This window comes from Halichoerus grypus, chromosome 6 (genome assembly GCF_964656455.1).
Source record: "Halichoerus grypus chromosome 6, mHalGry1.hap1.1, whole genome shotgun sequence".
Lineage (NCBI taxonomy): Eukaryota > Metazoa > Chordata > Mammalia > Carnivora > Phocidae > Halichoerus > Halichoerus grypus.
The window spans coordinates 164,580,796-164,596,619 of record NC_135717.1 but is presented as its reverse complement, the minus strand read 5'-3'; the positions used below and the strand labels follow the sequence as shown (position 1 = coordinate 164,596,619).

The 15,824-nt window shown below is 50.3% G+C and overlaps 1 protein-coding gene across 2 annotated transcripts in view; it reads left to right on the top strand.

The window, feature by feature from the left end:
- Positions 1-9,429, top strand: part of SYN3 (synapsin III) — a 444,404-nt gene extending 434,975 nt beyond the window's left edge. For both annotated transcript variants that reach the window (XM_036093503.2, XM_036093504.2), the window contains exons 12-14: positions 545-632; positions 5,441-5,732; positions 9,172-9,429. In XM_036093503.2, coding sequence (XP_035949396.1) covers positions 545-632; positions 5,441-5,732; positions 9,172-9,304 — 513 coding nt within the window. In that variant the 3' untranslated portion in view covers positions 9,305-9,429. The remainder of the gene's footprint in view (positions 1-544; positions 633-5,440; positions 5,733-9,171) is intronic.
- The last annotated feature ends 6,395 nt before the right edge of the window (positions 9,430-15,824 follow it).

Sequence of the window (15,824 nt, the reverse complement as noted above, 5' to 3'; positions counted from 1 at the left end):
GGGTGTGTGTATGGCCATGTGCATGCACGCGTGGGCGTGTGTGCATGCACGCGTGCCCTTTGCGTGTTCCCAGGGCACCCGTCAATAGGGACTATTGTGTCTTCTGTCTCTCCATCCCCCAACCTCGACAAGCCCCCACATAGCTCCTCCCTTCCACGGCCCTCACCACAGATTACCAGATCGTTCTCCAAAGAATTCACTAGCACTCAGCTTTCTTGAAAAGCAAGTCTCAAAACCTGCCCCCCCCGCCCCCCACAAGAACAAATCTATGATGATAGCTGTCGGAATGATGGTTACACTTGAGGGGCTTGCTGGCTGGGAAGGGCGTGGGGCGGCCTTCTCCACTGGAATGTTCTGGCCTGATCCGGGTGGTGGCTACACAGATGTATACGCATGTAAAAACTCATGACGGTGTACTCTCACCAACTGTGCGCCTTAGGTAATACGTCTTACCTCCGTGATAACAAGATCTAAGTCCTGCCTTCCCACGCAGGAAGCAGAGGGCTTGGCAATCACGACAGGCTTCTTTCCTCTCCTGCTCTAGGCCGCACAGACGAAACCAGCGAAATCCCCCGGGCCGGCCCAGCTGGGGCCTCTGCTTGGACAGCCACAGCCACGGCCGCCCACGCAAGGTAAGAGCCACAGGTCACCAAGGGAAATCAGACAGGGAGGATGCTGAAGTGCCCTGAGGGGTCCATGGGTGGTCTCCAGAAGGCACTCTGGAAAAATCCGTCGTAGTGCTGTGTCCACAGAATCCGTGCACTCGCTCTGTGGGCCGGATGGATGAGACTGTGATGTCTGTCACCCCCTTCAACTCAGGCAGGAAGGACGGGGAGACAGGTGACTGCTGAGCACCTCCGCCGTGCCAGGCACCGGGCAAGGGACTTTCTCATCTACCCCCCCCTTTATTTTTCTTGTCTCCCAATCACTCCCCAGTGAAAGCGTCAGTGTGTCCTTCTTCCAAAGGTGGCCGCGGCACAAGTAGAAAATGCAGGTTTATACGTGTCGCTTTTCAGATCTTTGAGAAAGTGTCGTGTTTCTTAGCCACTAGTGGTGCCTAATTATGGATTTATGAGCCAAGCAGCCAGAGAGAGAGAGAAAGAAACACGGAACATTGATAAGACTTCGTTGATGGAAATTCTCCCTCAAAAAATATGCCAGCATTGCTGTGTAAATGCTCACACTTAGTAGAGAACGGATAAACTCGTGATGACAGGAGGGAGCCATGGCAATAACTAACTTTCTCACGGAACGTCGCCACCTCTGTGTTGTCCCGCGCAGGCCTGGCGGGGGACACCCGCGCGCCGCCACCTCGCTCAGCTCGCTCGCAGCCAGAACCTTCCACGTGCACCCCCTGCTCTAGCACCAGCTTGGAGCTTCCGTGCAGCTCTGCCTCAAGAGGCCCCACCGGGTGGTTTCATGACAGTCTTCTTAAGAATCTCCTTAGAACCTGTCAGAAAGGAAAAGCTTGACTCACGTTGTGGCCTTTCCAGTTGCTTTGATTGAAGTGACATATTCCTTGTTTCTTGGGAAAATCTGGCCTTGGGCATTAAATGGCATCGTCTTCCACGGGTCTCGGATAAAGGGCCCAGTCCATCTTTCTTGTGTCTGCGTCTCTTCTCAGAAAAGCAGAAAGTATTCAAGAAAAGGGAGATTGCATGACTTCCATAACTGTGTGCATAGACATCGGGATTCTTCGTGAGGCAGATAGACGTGTTTTTGAATCCTCCTCCTCATCTCAGTACTCTTAAGTCTTAGGCAGGTCTCGTCGTTTCTCCGAGCCTTGGTCTCCCCAGGGATATAACCGCTGCCCTGGGTAGTTATGGGGAGCTGTCCATGGGCAGCAAGGTGCCCGGCGCGGGGGTATCGCCTAGGAGGTGCTAGCTCAGTTTACTAGGAATAACTATCTATATAACTTCCACTGTTAAAAACTTACACACAATAACATGTGTCTTATTAACAATTAAAATATCCATGTTGTTCTTAATGATCATTACCGTTAACCATCCTTAGAAATAAAGCAGCCCTACTACCCTCCTGCCTAGAGGTAATTCTATCATTATAAATGTTCAAAAATGATTTATTCATCCCCCTGCCGGGCTCCTGGCTGTGTCTCTGCCCTGCCCTGCCCTCTCCTTTCCCGCTCTGCCCCAGGACTTACTTTTTTAAAACACATTTGAACCGAGCACTTTTTAAAACAGAGAGCTACTGTATTCTGGTTTCCTCTCCGGCCCAGAGTACAGACATGCTTGATAAAGAGATATTATTTTAAGGGACACGGGGCTAAACACACTTTTTAGTGAGTTGAAAAACAATTAATTTAAAACCAATTAAGATAATTAAAGCAAATGCTCGTTGAATTAACATTCAGATTAAAAATAACAAGGTTAATTAAAAAACAATGCTTTCATTGAGTTCCCAAAATAACAGGATCACATTATTAACTTGTTTGTTTCAACTCACCGTAAAAAGTGAAGTTTTCTTTTTACGAACCTCATAATTTTTTAGCACCAATCCTGGTGCTTAGGCAAATACTTTCTATATATAAGTTAATGGGTTTTTGTATGTGCTGAAATTAAAAATACTAAATTGTTTGCTTTGCCAAGACACTGAAAGAAATGAGCGTCTCTTGAGGAAGCCCAGGTGTCTAAGGGATTTGACAAATTGTTAATAAATAAATGAATGAATGAGGATCCAGATTTTTCCAAGATATTATTGGCCCCGGGGTAGGGGAGGAGATGGGAAGACTTGAGATAAAAGTAGAGAACAGAGGTTTTCTTTGACCGGAAGTGGGTTTAAGACACACAAGAGGAAGCCAGCATTTAGAAATCAGGAGCTTTGGCACAAATACCTCGATTTCAAGTTCTCTGGATAGAGCAGAAGCTCTGGAAGCCAGGGGCTCGGGTTCCTCCTCAGCAAGTGTTCCCTGACAGTCCCAGCGGCTCCCTAGGACAGCAGGACTCCACCGTTTGCCTCAGGCCCCGCTCCTCCCTATTGTCACCTTCACAGCAATGTAGTGTCGATCCTTACTTCCTTTAGCTTGCACCTCTTTAGAGAAAGAGTTCTCCGAACTATGTTTTTATCTCAAGGGAAAATTTTTTTTTAATTTAAAGTAGCAGTCTGCTTGGGCTGCCATGATTTTTTGGACACTTGCCTGCTTCATTTATTTCGGCGTTTGGGTTGGAGATCACTGGGCCCTCCGAGCCACCGGGACAGACAGCGACGAGGGCGGTGCACAGCAAATCAAGGCCACGTGCAATCACTTGCTAAATCTTGGCTGCCATTCAGTCCAGCGTCGGAAGTGCTGCCCGGGCTCCCAAGAACGTCCACACTGGGAGGGATGTGGAGGGTCTGCTCCGAGGGCCTCATTTTACAGACAAGAGTCCAGAAACCCCGAGAAAAGTGACTTACTCACTCGTGGCCACAGAGCAAGTTAACGCGAGACTGGAGTTAAGACCTGGGGCTCCTGGTGCTGCCAGACATGCAGGTCGTGCCCTCTGCAAAGGTCCCGGCTGGGATGACGTCGGAGGGCAAAGGTCAGCTGAAGCCTCGGCCCAGCTCCTCTTGCACCTGGCTCAGGGCGGCCACCCCGGGAGGAGAGCACCTTTTCTTCATTTGCACAAAGATGTGAGGACTCAGGGCAGCCCTGCATGGCATCGTTTCGGGGGTTTGTTTTTTGTTTGTTTGTTTTTTAAGGAAAAAAGAGAAAACGAAACAGAGCTTTTGAGTCAAAGAGATGTAGGTTTGAATGTTGGCTCTCCCCCTTATTAAAAGTGACAGCTCGAGCAAGTCGCAGTATATCTGGGACTCAGCTTCTTTGGAAAAATGGGGACATTTGTGGGGATCATGCCTAACCCGCAGCGCGAGGCCAGGCTGCCCAGCCCTAGGCTGGGGGTGTAGTGTGCTCAGTAAGACCCGGGGAGGGCAGATGAGCGGCAGCCGCGTTAGGAAAGGGCCCCGGAGACGGGCCCCAGCCCCTTTGAACTCCCAGTCTCCTCACCTGTCTGAAGTGATCTCAACAAAGCCAGGCGAGGACAACTGTGCCGCAGGCCCCCATCTGTTTGGGCAAAATGCAATTCACAGTCAGCAGCCCCGACACTCGGGCTTCGAGGATGAGGAGAGAGCACCTTGCTTGCCTGGGGCCTTGGAGTTCCACTCAGTCATTTCTGGGCGGCTAAAATGTCCCCAAGTTTATGATGCCCCTTTGCTTGTTGGTGAAGGCCCACATGCTCTGTGCAGTGAGAGGGAGAAGCCAAGACCCCGGGAGCTTCCTGCGGCTACGCCTTCTAGTTGGGAGACCTTGGGGAGGCTCAGTGTGCACCTCTCCGTGATGAGAAGGATGACATCTTCCCTACCAGCCCCTCTCTAGATCAAATGACATATATGCCTTTGAAAGTTCTTAGAAAAGTGTAAAAAGCTATTGAAAAGTAAGGGATAATCCATTGTTTCAAAAGGAATACATCTTCGGTGTGGAAAACATCAGTGAGCCAAAGGAAGAGAATTAACCCCACCACTTTAGTAATCATGAGCCGTGGCTCGTTACTCAAAGCGTGGAGAGCAGAAGGATCACCTGGGAGCTTGTTAGAGATGCAGAACCCCAGATCCCCCTGGTAGGAGTCTGTGTGGGCCGCCATAACAAAATACCATAGACGGAGTAGCTTCGACAAAAGACATTTATCCTCTCTCTGTCCTGGAGGCTGGAAGTCCAAGGTCAAGGTGCCAACAGGACTGAAATTTCTCCCCATGGCTTGTGGACATCACCTTCTCACTGTGTCTTCATGTGGCCTTTCCCCTGTGTGGCCCCTGGGGTCTCTCTCTCTCTCTCTCCTAAGGACTCCAGTCCTATTGGATTAGGGCCTCACCCTCATGACATCATTTAACAATAATGAGTTCCTTTAGGGCCCTATCTCCAAATGCAGTCACCTTGAGGGTGAGGACTTCTACATATGAAGGGGGGGGTGGGACACAGTTCGGGTCACCACACTCTCCCTCCCGTACCTCCTGTTTCAGAATCTTTATTTTGACAAGATCCCCCAGTGATCCGTGTGCACATTAAAATTAGAGACACGCTGGTTTGAGGGGACAACTTTCCAGTCTTTATGTTTTACATAGCTACATACGTATGTGCTAAAATGGAATAAACCTGTACGTGCTATTTTGTAAGCTGCCTTTTTGTTCAGCAGTATATATTTAGCACATATTGTCAACAATATGCTGTCATTTACTATGATGCTGCCATATCATATATGATGGCCACAGCATATTCCATTATATGGATGTATCTTAATGTTTCCGATCAGTTCCGCAATTGGGCATTTATATTGTTTTCAGCTTTTCACTGTTATAAAAAACACTGTAATGAACATCCTTGAAGCAATATTTGTGCACAGCCATGTTTATCTTAAGAAAAACTTGAACGTCATCACTTTTCCCCCTCTAGGGGGCCCTCGCCAAACTCCGACTCAGCAGCCGGCGCGATCTGGAAGCCCGTCCCAGCAGAGGCTCTCCCCCCAGGGCCAGCAGCCCCTGAGCCCCTCATCTGGATCTCCGCAACCGCAGAGATCACCAGGCTCTCCGCAGCTGTCCCGGGCATCCAGTGGCAGTTCTCCAAACCAGGCCTCCAAGCCAGGCGCCCCCCTCACCTCCCAGCCCCGGCCCCCCGTTCAAGGCCGGAGCGCCTCCCAACAGGGGGAAGAGTCCAAGAAGCCCGCACCGCCCCACCCTCATCTCAAGTAAGTGCTCTGGGGTTGGGCAGGGTCAAGGGTGGAGTTGGGCTGGGGCAGAGCTGGGCTGACTCAGGACGGGGACTCGGAGACAAAGGGCCTCACCCAGATTTTAAATGGGTAGGAGGCCTAGAGGATGGAACTTGGATGACCGGCAGGGCTCAGGAGGTCAAGAGTATAGGGTAGATCCCACCACCATCCTCCAGATACACACACACCAATTATCTCTTGCTGCATAACAAACCTCCCTGAAACAGTAGCTTAAGAAAACAGCCATTTTTTTCGTTCAAAATTTTTTGATTCAGCAATTTATGCTGAGTTTGACTCACCTGGGAGATTCTTCGGCTGGTCTCTCCTGTAGAGTTGCCAGATAAGATACAGGATGGCCAGGTGGATTTGCATTTCAGACATGTGATGAATAATTTTGAGTATAAGTATATCCTCAAATATTGCATGGGCTATACTTACACTAAAAAAGTATTTATTTTTCATCTGAAATTCAGATTTAACTGGGTAGCCTGTATTTTTATTACTAAATCTAACAGCCCTACTCTGCTGGGATCGTGATATGGCTGCAGTCATCTGGCATCTTCACTGGGGCTGGATGGTCCAAGAGGCCCTTACATACACATCTGCTGTCAGCTAGGCCTCTCTCTTTCATGGGCCACAACCTCCTTCAGGCTGGGCCCCGCCTCCTCACGTGGTAGAATTCCATCCCCAAAGAGCACAGGTAGAAGCTTCAAGGCCTCTTGAGGCCCAGCTTTGAAGGCACACAAGGTCATTTCATCCCACCACATGCTTTTGGTCAAAGCAACTCACATGGCCAAAGAGACCCTTGGTAGGAGGACCTGCAAAGCCACACTGCGAAAGGCTAGACCCCAGGCATGGTAGGAACTGTGGCCGTCATGCCATGTTTGTAAATGACCCATCACGATACACATACTCGTCCCCTTTCCTCTCAAGCCCATCTCTCGGTTTGAGGTCAGAGAGGTCCCAGATGTGTTTTCTTGGGAAAGCCCCTCCCTTCCTGCAATGCCAAGCACTAATATCGATAAGCATAGTCTCACTCCTAGCATCCCGTGTCCACTTACCATGTGCCAAGCACTTCACCTAGTTGGGGGTTTTCTTCAATTCTCACAAGCTTAGGAGTTAGTAACTATTATTATCTGCATTTTACAAATGAGGAGGAGATGAATAACTTGCCAGAGTTCCCACTGTTGGTGAGCGGAAGAGCTAGGATTGAGCACAAGGCATCCAGTCCCTGGATCGGGCTAACCACAATGTGTTTGAATGGTGATCCATTCACATGGCTCAGAGATCTAAAAGATATTAACAATACCAAAGGTACACAGTAAAAAACCTTCCTCCTGCCTCATTCCTGTCCAGTGCCTTCCTGCCCCCCTGCTCCCCAGAGGTGACCGCTCTTGTTAGTTCCTTGTGCGGTCCTCCAGTGTTTCCTTGCACAAATACAAAAATATATGTTGGTTCCCTCCCCCCACTTTTTACAAATGGTAGTACTTACTATCCACCCCATTCTCCTTGCTTTTTACATTTAACGATAAGTCCTGAAGTTCTTCCATCAGTTCACTGAAATTTTCTCCTTTTCACAGCTGTATTATATTCCTTTTTAAAATTTTATTATGTTAGTCATCATACATTACATCATTAGTTTTTGATGTGGTGTTCCATGATTCATTGTTTGCGTATAACACCCAGTGCTCCATGCAGTACGTGCCCTCTTTAATACCCATCACCAGGCTAACCCATCCTACCACCCCCCTCCCCTCTAGAACCCTCAGTTTGTTTCCCATAGTCCATAGTCTCTCATGGTTCTCTGATTTCCCCCCTTCATTTTTCCCTTCCTTCTCCTAATGTCCTCCATGCTATTCCTTATGTTGCACAAATAAGCGAAACCATATGATGACTGTCTTTCTCTGCTTGACTTATTTCACTTATACAGCTGTATTGTATTCCACTGTATAGCTGTACTATAATCTAACTCATCCGCCACAAACAGAAATGTGGTTTGCTCACGCAGAGAAGGCTGCCGTGAATAACCTTGCACACACACTCTTTCTCACGTGTGCAGGATCAGCTGTAGAGAAGATGCCAGCAAGGGTGTTGTTGGATCCAAGGGGAAAGGCATTGTGAATTTGATAGGTATTAGCAAGAGGTCCTCCGGGCAATATGGTGCTGTGGGTGAAAGCCCAGACTCCAGAGTCAGACCACCTGGTTTCCAATCCCAGCTCTCCCACTTAAAAGCTGGATGACCTCAGAAACATGACTCAACCTCTCTGTGCTTCTACTTCCTCACATGCGAAGTGGGGACAGGAGGACTTACCCCACAGGCTTCTTATGAGGATTAAAATGAGTTTATGCACAGTTAGCGCTTAGAATGCTACTGGCAATTTATAGGTGTATCTGAGACAACCTCTCCCATGTGAAGAGGTGCAGCCCAGCTCATCCCAGGTCAGGAGAGGGCTTTGGAATTTTGGATAGTAAGTACTGACCCTATAGTAATCCAGCTAGAAACACTTAAATCTCCTGATTTACTGCTTTGAAGTATTATGTGGTTCAGTTCAAGTCAGCAGGTGTTTATCAGATCCCCAATCTGCACCTAGTCCTGGATAAGGCCCGTGCGGAATAAGCAAGGGGTACAAGATGGTCCCCGTTTGGGAGAGGATTTGGGTTTTATGGTGATGACAAGACTGTGTGGGGCTTTCTTACACTTGTGGCCTTTTGACAGCATCTCTTCCTGTGTCTGTCACCTCCACCAGAGTGCGAGCCCCTGAGAGCAAGGGGATTCATCTCCACGGCCCTGTCACCTAGCGCTAGGCCGGCTCAAACAGCGGGCGCCCTGAGGATCCCAAGGCGGGTCGGAATCGGTAGTAAAGGCTTCAGGGAAAAGGTGGGGATTGAAGCCCCGAGTGGGAGAGAAGAGGCCCAGGGCTGAGCTGGACCGGCCCGCCCTTTTACCGGTGAGGTGAAGGAGGCCCTAAGCCGTGACGCACTTGCCGAGGCCAGAGGGGGCGACAGCAGAGCGGGGTCCGGAACGCGGGCCTCCTGACTCCCAGACTAGTGCCAGGAAGGGCAGGAGGAGGTGCCACAGCCCGAGGCTGAGACAGACTTCACAGGTGACCTGGAGGCGGGAGACTGGGCCAGCGGCCGGCCGGTAACACCTGCCCTCTGAGCAGCCCGGCCTGGTGGGCACTCCCGTTACTTGGTGTGAGCCCCAGTTTCTGCACCTAAAAATGGAGGACACCGATAACCACCGTGCAGGTGAAAGACTGCGTGTGATGCATTTCGCATCACGTAAGCGTTGGGATGCCTGGTTTCCGGTCATCACATCCTCGTGATGACTGGGCTCGCCCTGCCGGCTTCCAGGCAAGCCCCCTCGACTGTGTCCCGGGCCCTGTCGCCCCCAACCCCCCTTGCCTTTCTGTTTCAGCAAATCCCAGTCCCTGACGAACAGCCTCAGCACCTCCGACACCTCCCAGCGCGGGACCCCAAGTGAAGACGAGGCCAAGGCCGAAACCATCCGCAACCTGAGGAAGTCCTTTGCCAGCCTGTTTTCCGACTAACCTGGCCCGGGCTGGAGCAGGGGGTGCTCCATTCCACTCTCCCTTCTCCTGCCTCATCTTCCTTCTCAGCCTTGGTTCCCGATGGGAACAGAATGGAGGGCCTGAGAATATACTCTCTAAATGCCTTTGACCCAGGAACTGAGTATCTATCTATACGTGCTCCCCCTCCCTTCACCATGACATTCCAGCGTCATCCAACTCAGTGGTGGGCCTTTGACAGCCTCCGGGTTCCTCAGTTCAGGCCCTAAAGGCATCACATCTCCCTGCCCACCCAGATGCTTGCTCCCCTGCCTCAGATAACCAAGTGAAATGTCTGTGTGTGGCTAGTTTTCACATTTCTTGTTAGTGTTTTGCTTGCCTTCGCGTGAAGGCCCCGAGCCTCCCCTCCATCAGGTGCAGGCACTGGGACCTCAACAACGTTGGAGGCAATAACCTTTCGACAGTGTTTTGCAAACAGAAGGAGAAAAGCCCAGCCAGGGGCACCTACTACCTACCCATGCTAGCTCCATCCAGGCTCGAGATCGCCCCCCAGGCCAGACAGGCTAAGCCCCATCCCATGTGGCCACCGGTGGGATCCTAAGAACCGTGGAAAGAAATCAGATCCTGCGTGACAAGTGGGGCCTTCCAGAACACAACAGAAATGGAGGGGATGTCCTGAAATGCTGCTCACGCCCGGATTGGACGGCCACGGGCAGACCACGGGTTCTTTGACGAATCATCACTAGCTCCCAGAGGAGGAGGATGCCCTCAACTTCCCAAAGAGGGAGTCAGGTTAGGGCTCCTCCAGCCATTCTGTGTCACCCCACAAGGAACTCTGAATTCCCACCAGGAAGGCTGTCCCCTCCTCCAGGACAGAGGAGGAGCCAGAGAGAGCTCGAGGCACGGGCTGAGAAAGGGCCATGACAGGGACTTCGAGGCTGGCATGCCACGGACTGCTCCAGCAAGGCAGGGGTAGGTTACTCAGTTATAAAAGGTTCCCATGGTCAAACATGTTTAGGAAACACTGTTTCTATTTCTTGTTTTGAGGTTGGTAGTGCACATTACATGTCCAAGGTCCTCAGGCTTCCTGCGGTAAAGAAATGAGCTTTCACCTTGCTTAACCTTACAAACTTATTAGACGAAACAAGTTCCCTGCAGAGCTGGCAAATGTCCCGACTCCCTTTCCAAAGCCCGCTCCCTCCATCAGACTGCCTCCCGTGATCAGACAGGGTGCAGGGCTGCCCCGAGTCAGCACGCACCCGGTGCTAGAAACATTGTAGGTGCCAGAACCAGCCTCCTGGGCTCGTTTCGAGCCCAGGACGTTAGAACATAGCCACCACGCTCTCCCCTTGCAGCCATTCTAAGTAGAGGAGAGAAAGCTCCTAGGACAGGGTGTAACACCACGAAGCCCACGTGTTTGGGGAGATCAGGAACACAGAAAACACTCAAGGCAATCATCCCTTCTGCATGGGAGATTAGGATCAGAAAAAGTCAATCTCACTTGGTTCTCAGTAATAAAATGCAACCCAAAACACACAACAGAGTGGTCACAGGCCCGACAAAGTTTCTCAAAGTGTGGGCACAGCTAGCTTCATTTCAGACCAAAGGAGTCCGGATTTCTGGTCGTAAGGCCCAGACCTGTAGGTTGGTCGGTCTCCCCGAGTATTCTGCGCGCATATTGAAGTCAGACCAGCAGCCCTGCGCTGGGCGGGGAGGGAAGGCCACGCTGCGAGAACAGTACTGGTGCGGACGCTTTCCAGCCAGGGACCCGCTCCTTTGCTGAGCAAAACTAGTGGCTTCACAAACTGTGTGGCTGAAATGTTCCCACTTCCCTATAATCCGTCCTAAAACATCTCACATCCAAGCTCCATCTCCCAGATACTCCAGCTACAGGAGCACAGACTTCCTTCGTCAGGCCAGGCATCCTGATTTCTAGAACCACGCACACGTGATCTGTGACGTAACACAGTAACCAGCACATTGCAAGAATGTTCCCACTGGTCTGCATACGAGCGTCGAGACCTCGAGTGGTCTTGCAGAGAGCACGGATCCCCAGAATGCACTGTTTTCTCACATGGGTAGCACATGCTCCTTCCAAACATTTCACCTTCCATAGCTGTGACATTTTTGAATGGGAAAGGACAAAAAAGAAGCGAGGAAGGGAGTCACTCTGCAGAGGTTCTGAAGGGTTGTTTATTGTTTTTTGCTTTGTTTCAACACAACTTCGACCCAAAGAAAGGCTAGCATTTTCCTTCCAGGCTGACTTGGTGAGGCTGAAACACGGTGAAGAGCCATGTGGTTTGTGCTAAGGTGGGGCACAGTGAATGGGGATTGGAGGGTGTCGCCTCGGGGGACACGCCACCAGCACGAGAGAATACCCCGGTCTTCCCCTGTCGCCATGGTAAGCTGGTACCGTAGCTGAGCTAGGTGTAAAGTCAGCTTTCCAGGGACACTGAATACACATATCCTCTCTCTTCCGTTACCCCTGTGTTCTCCTCATCATTACTGCACTCCCTCCGAATGCTCATGCCCGCTGAGGAGGCAGGGAGGACGGGCCTTCACTCCCATGGCAACAAATACCGGAGCGAATCCCTGGAGCGGCCTCCTGACGTTCCCTTTGGAGTTTGCCGGGCAAGGAGCTCGCGGGGAAAGCGAGCTGGTGCGGGTAGCTCGTGGATGAGCTACGTGAGTCAAGCACAGGGCACATTGCTTGGCGCACAGGTGTTCAGGACGTTTTAGGAAACTAGGAAACTAGTAAAATGTACACAAAGTGTGAAGACTGGAGGAAAAGCCTGTCTTTAAAAGAGTCTCAATGCAAGGAAGTCACTTGCCCAGGAACAGAATCGGAGTCTGAAAGGGAATGGGAGCAGATTCAGGGCGCCAGGAGGCATCCCCCGTGGGACACGTGGCCAGGGGGGACAGGTGGCCACAGGGCCACCAGGGCCGGGAGCCAGGGGGACGAGGTGCCAGCGTCAGGACCAGGCAGAAGAGGCTGTGGCGCGCAGAGCAGAGAGCAGGACCACGCGCCGCACACCAGAGCCCCGCAGAGCCCCACAGACGGCCGGGCCCCAGCTGAAGATGTCCCGCAGGTGCTCCGTGTCCCTTTGGAACCTGGCCCTCCCCGCGCCAGGGAGCAGACAGCTCGTGCTTTACTCGGCTTCGCGGAACAGGTCCGTGGCTCGTTCTGCTTTATGTGTTTGGCACCGGTGAAAGCACACAGGTCGGAGTCCGAACTGAAGCCGGTTAAGTCAGGCGGGCGGATGCAAGCAGTGACTGAATCAGATGGGGGACTAGTTCAGGGCCCAAGTGCACTTTCATAGCACGTTTTTCTTTATCCTGGAGAGCATGCCGGCTGATTACTAACTGTACTGACAAGTGTCAAAAGCTGTCCCCAACTCCCACGCAGTCACTGGTAAAATTCAGAGGTTCAGTCTAGTATTTGGACTCTAAGGGAAAGCAGCATTTGGGGTTTGGTTGGAGACGAATTGGAAGTTTGGGCAACAAGCAAGTCAGATCGGTCCATTAACCAAACACAATGCAGAAAGGGCACAGAGGCTCCCTCTGTTTCCGCAGACAAAATACGCAGCCAAAATAGATGAGACCGGGACTCTTAGATGCTGGGTTCAGGGCTCTCTCGACCGGCCAGAGGAAGAGGGGAATGGCCAGGATGTGATTTCTGCAATCAGGGAGTCATTCCTTTAAGGGAAAACCAATCAAAAACAAAACGTTACTTCTACAATGCGTATGTGTGAATCCTTTAAATGCCCCTTTGCCTTCCATCGTTTGTGTTCCGATTGGTCCCACTTGTGATTCCCATTTGCAAACTCTCATAGTGTCAGTATCTGCTATCTGTGGTCTTCCTTTGAGTCTAGGGCAGAAGCAAGTTAGCACCTGGCAGCCACCGCCCAGGGAAGGAGAAAGGCAAGTCTTGGCGCCGGCCCGAGCACAGGGAGCAAAGGGAGGAGAGTCCGGCTCCGTCAGACTAAGAATTACTGAGATCTGAGGCGAAGCAGCGATCTCAGAATTGGAGCGCCAAGCAAGAGTGAGAGGTCAAAATTCAACCATTTTACAGACGGAATCACAAAACCTCATATCGGAAGAAAAGGGTACCTCCCATGATTTGATGTCCAGCCATGCCAAACCGTATCTTCCATTTATAAAGAGAAGGAGTGGGGTGGGGGGGCTCCTGGGTGCCTCAGTCGGTGAAGTGTCTGCCTTCAGCTCAGGTCATGATCCCAGGGTCCTGGGATCGAGTCCCGCATCGGGCTCCCTGCTCAGCGGGGAGCCTGCTTCTCCCTCCCCCTCTGCCCCTCCACCTGCTTGTGCTCTGTCTTGGTCTCTCAAATGGATAAATAAAATCTTTAAAAAAAGTAAAATAAAACTCATTTTAAAAAGAGAGAGAGAGAAAGGGGAGAGAAAGCACGAGCTCCTGTTAGTAAAATTAACGGTAGGGCAAAATACGGGGCCACAGAAAGTCACGAAGGCTCCGAGCCACTGAAGAACTGAAGTTACCGAAACGCTTCCGGTCACGCTACCATCTCGCCTCCGTCCCAATATGAGCAAAGTGATGTCACAAAGTCACGCAGTGCGTTTGCCGCTGCCAAACCATCATCTCACTCCCATGACCCACCAGCAATACGTAGGGCCTCCGTGGTTTCAGCCGAGTGAAAAGAATGTAGGATTTTACAAGCTTCTAACTATAAATTTAGCTATTCTAGAGGAAAAGCTTTGAGGCTGGTTTAAGAATTTAGAAAAAACCACTGTTTGAGGACAAATTTAGGCGTATGGCACACCGCCAACATCCTCAACTAAGAGATCTGTCACACTGGCCGGGAAGTCCGATGGGGTGTCGGAGGGAGAGGAGCCCCTGCGTCCCTGGGACACCAGCACCCTCCGCGGGCCGCTCGAGGACCCTTCAAAAATGACCGCGTTCTGCAAACTCGTTGTTTTATAGTATTTGGTGCTTCTGGTCATCACGATGTCCTCCAGACACACACACACACACTGCAGCCTGACACCACAGCCAGCCACAGAGAGGTGTGGTACACACACAACACACACACAGCCTCACACCACAGCCAGCCAGAGGTGTCGTACACACAAAACACACACACCCCACAAACACACACACACACTGCAGCCTGACACCACAGACAGCCAGAGAGAGGTGTGGTACACACAACACACACAAACACACACAGCCTCACACCACAGCCAGCCACAGAGAGGTGTGGTACACACACAACACACACACAGCCTCACACCACAGCCAGCCACAGAGGTGTCATACACACAAAACACACACACACCACAAACACACACACACAGCCTAACACCACAGCCAGAGAGAGGTGTGGTACACACACACACACAGCCTAACACCACAGCCAGCCAGAGGTGTGGTACACACACACACACACACCACACACACACACAGCCTACCACCACAGCCAGCCACAGAGAGGTGTAGAGAGAGAGAAGGGTGTACTTGGACCCACCAAAGCTTCAGGTAATTCTTCAGCCCAGACCCAACTAAAGCCACACTGCATCTAGTGGGCACATTTTTTAAAAAGCTGTCCTATAGCTCAGATATCCCAAAATACCACAGAAAGAAATGTCAAGGCCCCAATCCTTTGCCTATATACATTGAGCTACTAAAGGTGGCATGGCCTCTAGAAAATCCTATTATTGACTGAATTTTCTTCACTGTGATGGAAATAAAGACTATATGTGTAGCAAAAAAATATTTTCACATTTACGTAGGACTCAAAATATTCTTGCAGCATAGAACATTCCAAGCCATTTCCTTATATGCAAAACAGACTGTTTAAAAAAAGCAGGAAGACATTGGCAATATTCCTAAATATTGTCTGCATATACTAATAGTGTTTTATTCCTGTGTTGTGATTCAGATTTTCATTTGTCACTATAGCATGTTTCTATAGTTGTATGATAAGACATTTGTGTTTGGCCTTTCTCTTGTAAGACAAATAAATCCTGAATTCTGTGTATTTTAAATCTTAAAAGCAAAATGTTCTTCAAATAATAAGAGACTATCTTTGAAAACAAGTACTTGACCAGCACTTAAAGCAGTAAAATTGATGTTAAAAGATGTCATCTACTTAGATTACAAATTAGGCACCAAGTGTTCCAAACACAAGGAAAAAAATCATAACTGCACTCCAGAAGAAGCCAGAAACAAGACTCCCTGTAACCCAACGGTTGTCAAGAACTGCTGCAGAGCCCAGAAGTTTCACCAGAGAACCTGAGAACGAGCTGCAGGGAGAGGAGATGGACTGCGCAGGTGGGTGTCCAAAGCAGCCACCCTAAGTCCAGTTCAACCGAACTAGCTTGGCTTTTATTCATTTTATAAGTCAGGCTTCTGCAAACGATTTTGTTTGAAGAAAGGGTGCCACTAAAAAATAATTTTTACAAAATCCCCCGCAACAACCTGATGACACTGAATAGGTTCTCTGATTATTCTGAAACCTCCAAGTAATGTTGTGAAGCTGTTCTATTTATTCTCTTTCTGTAATAAAAA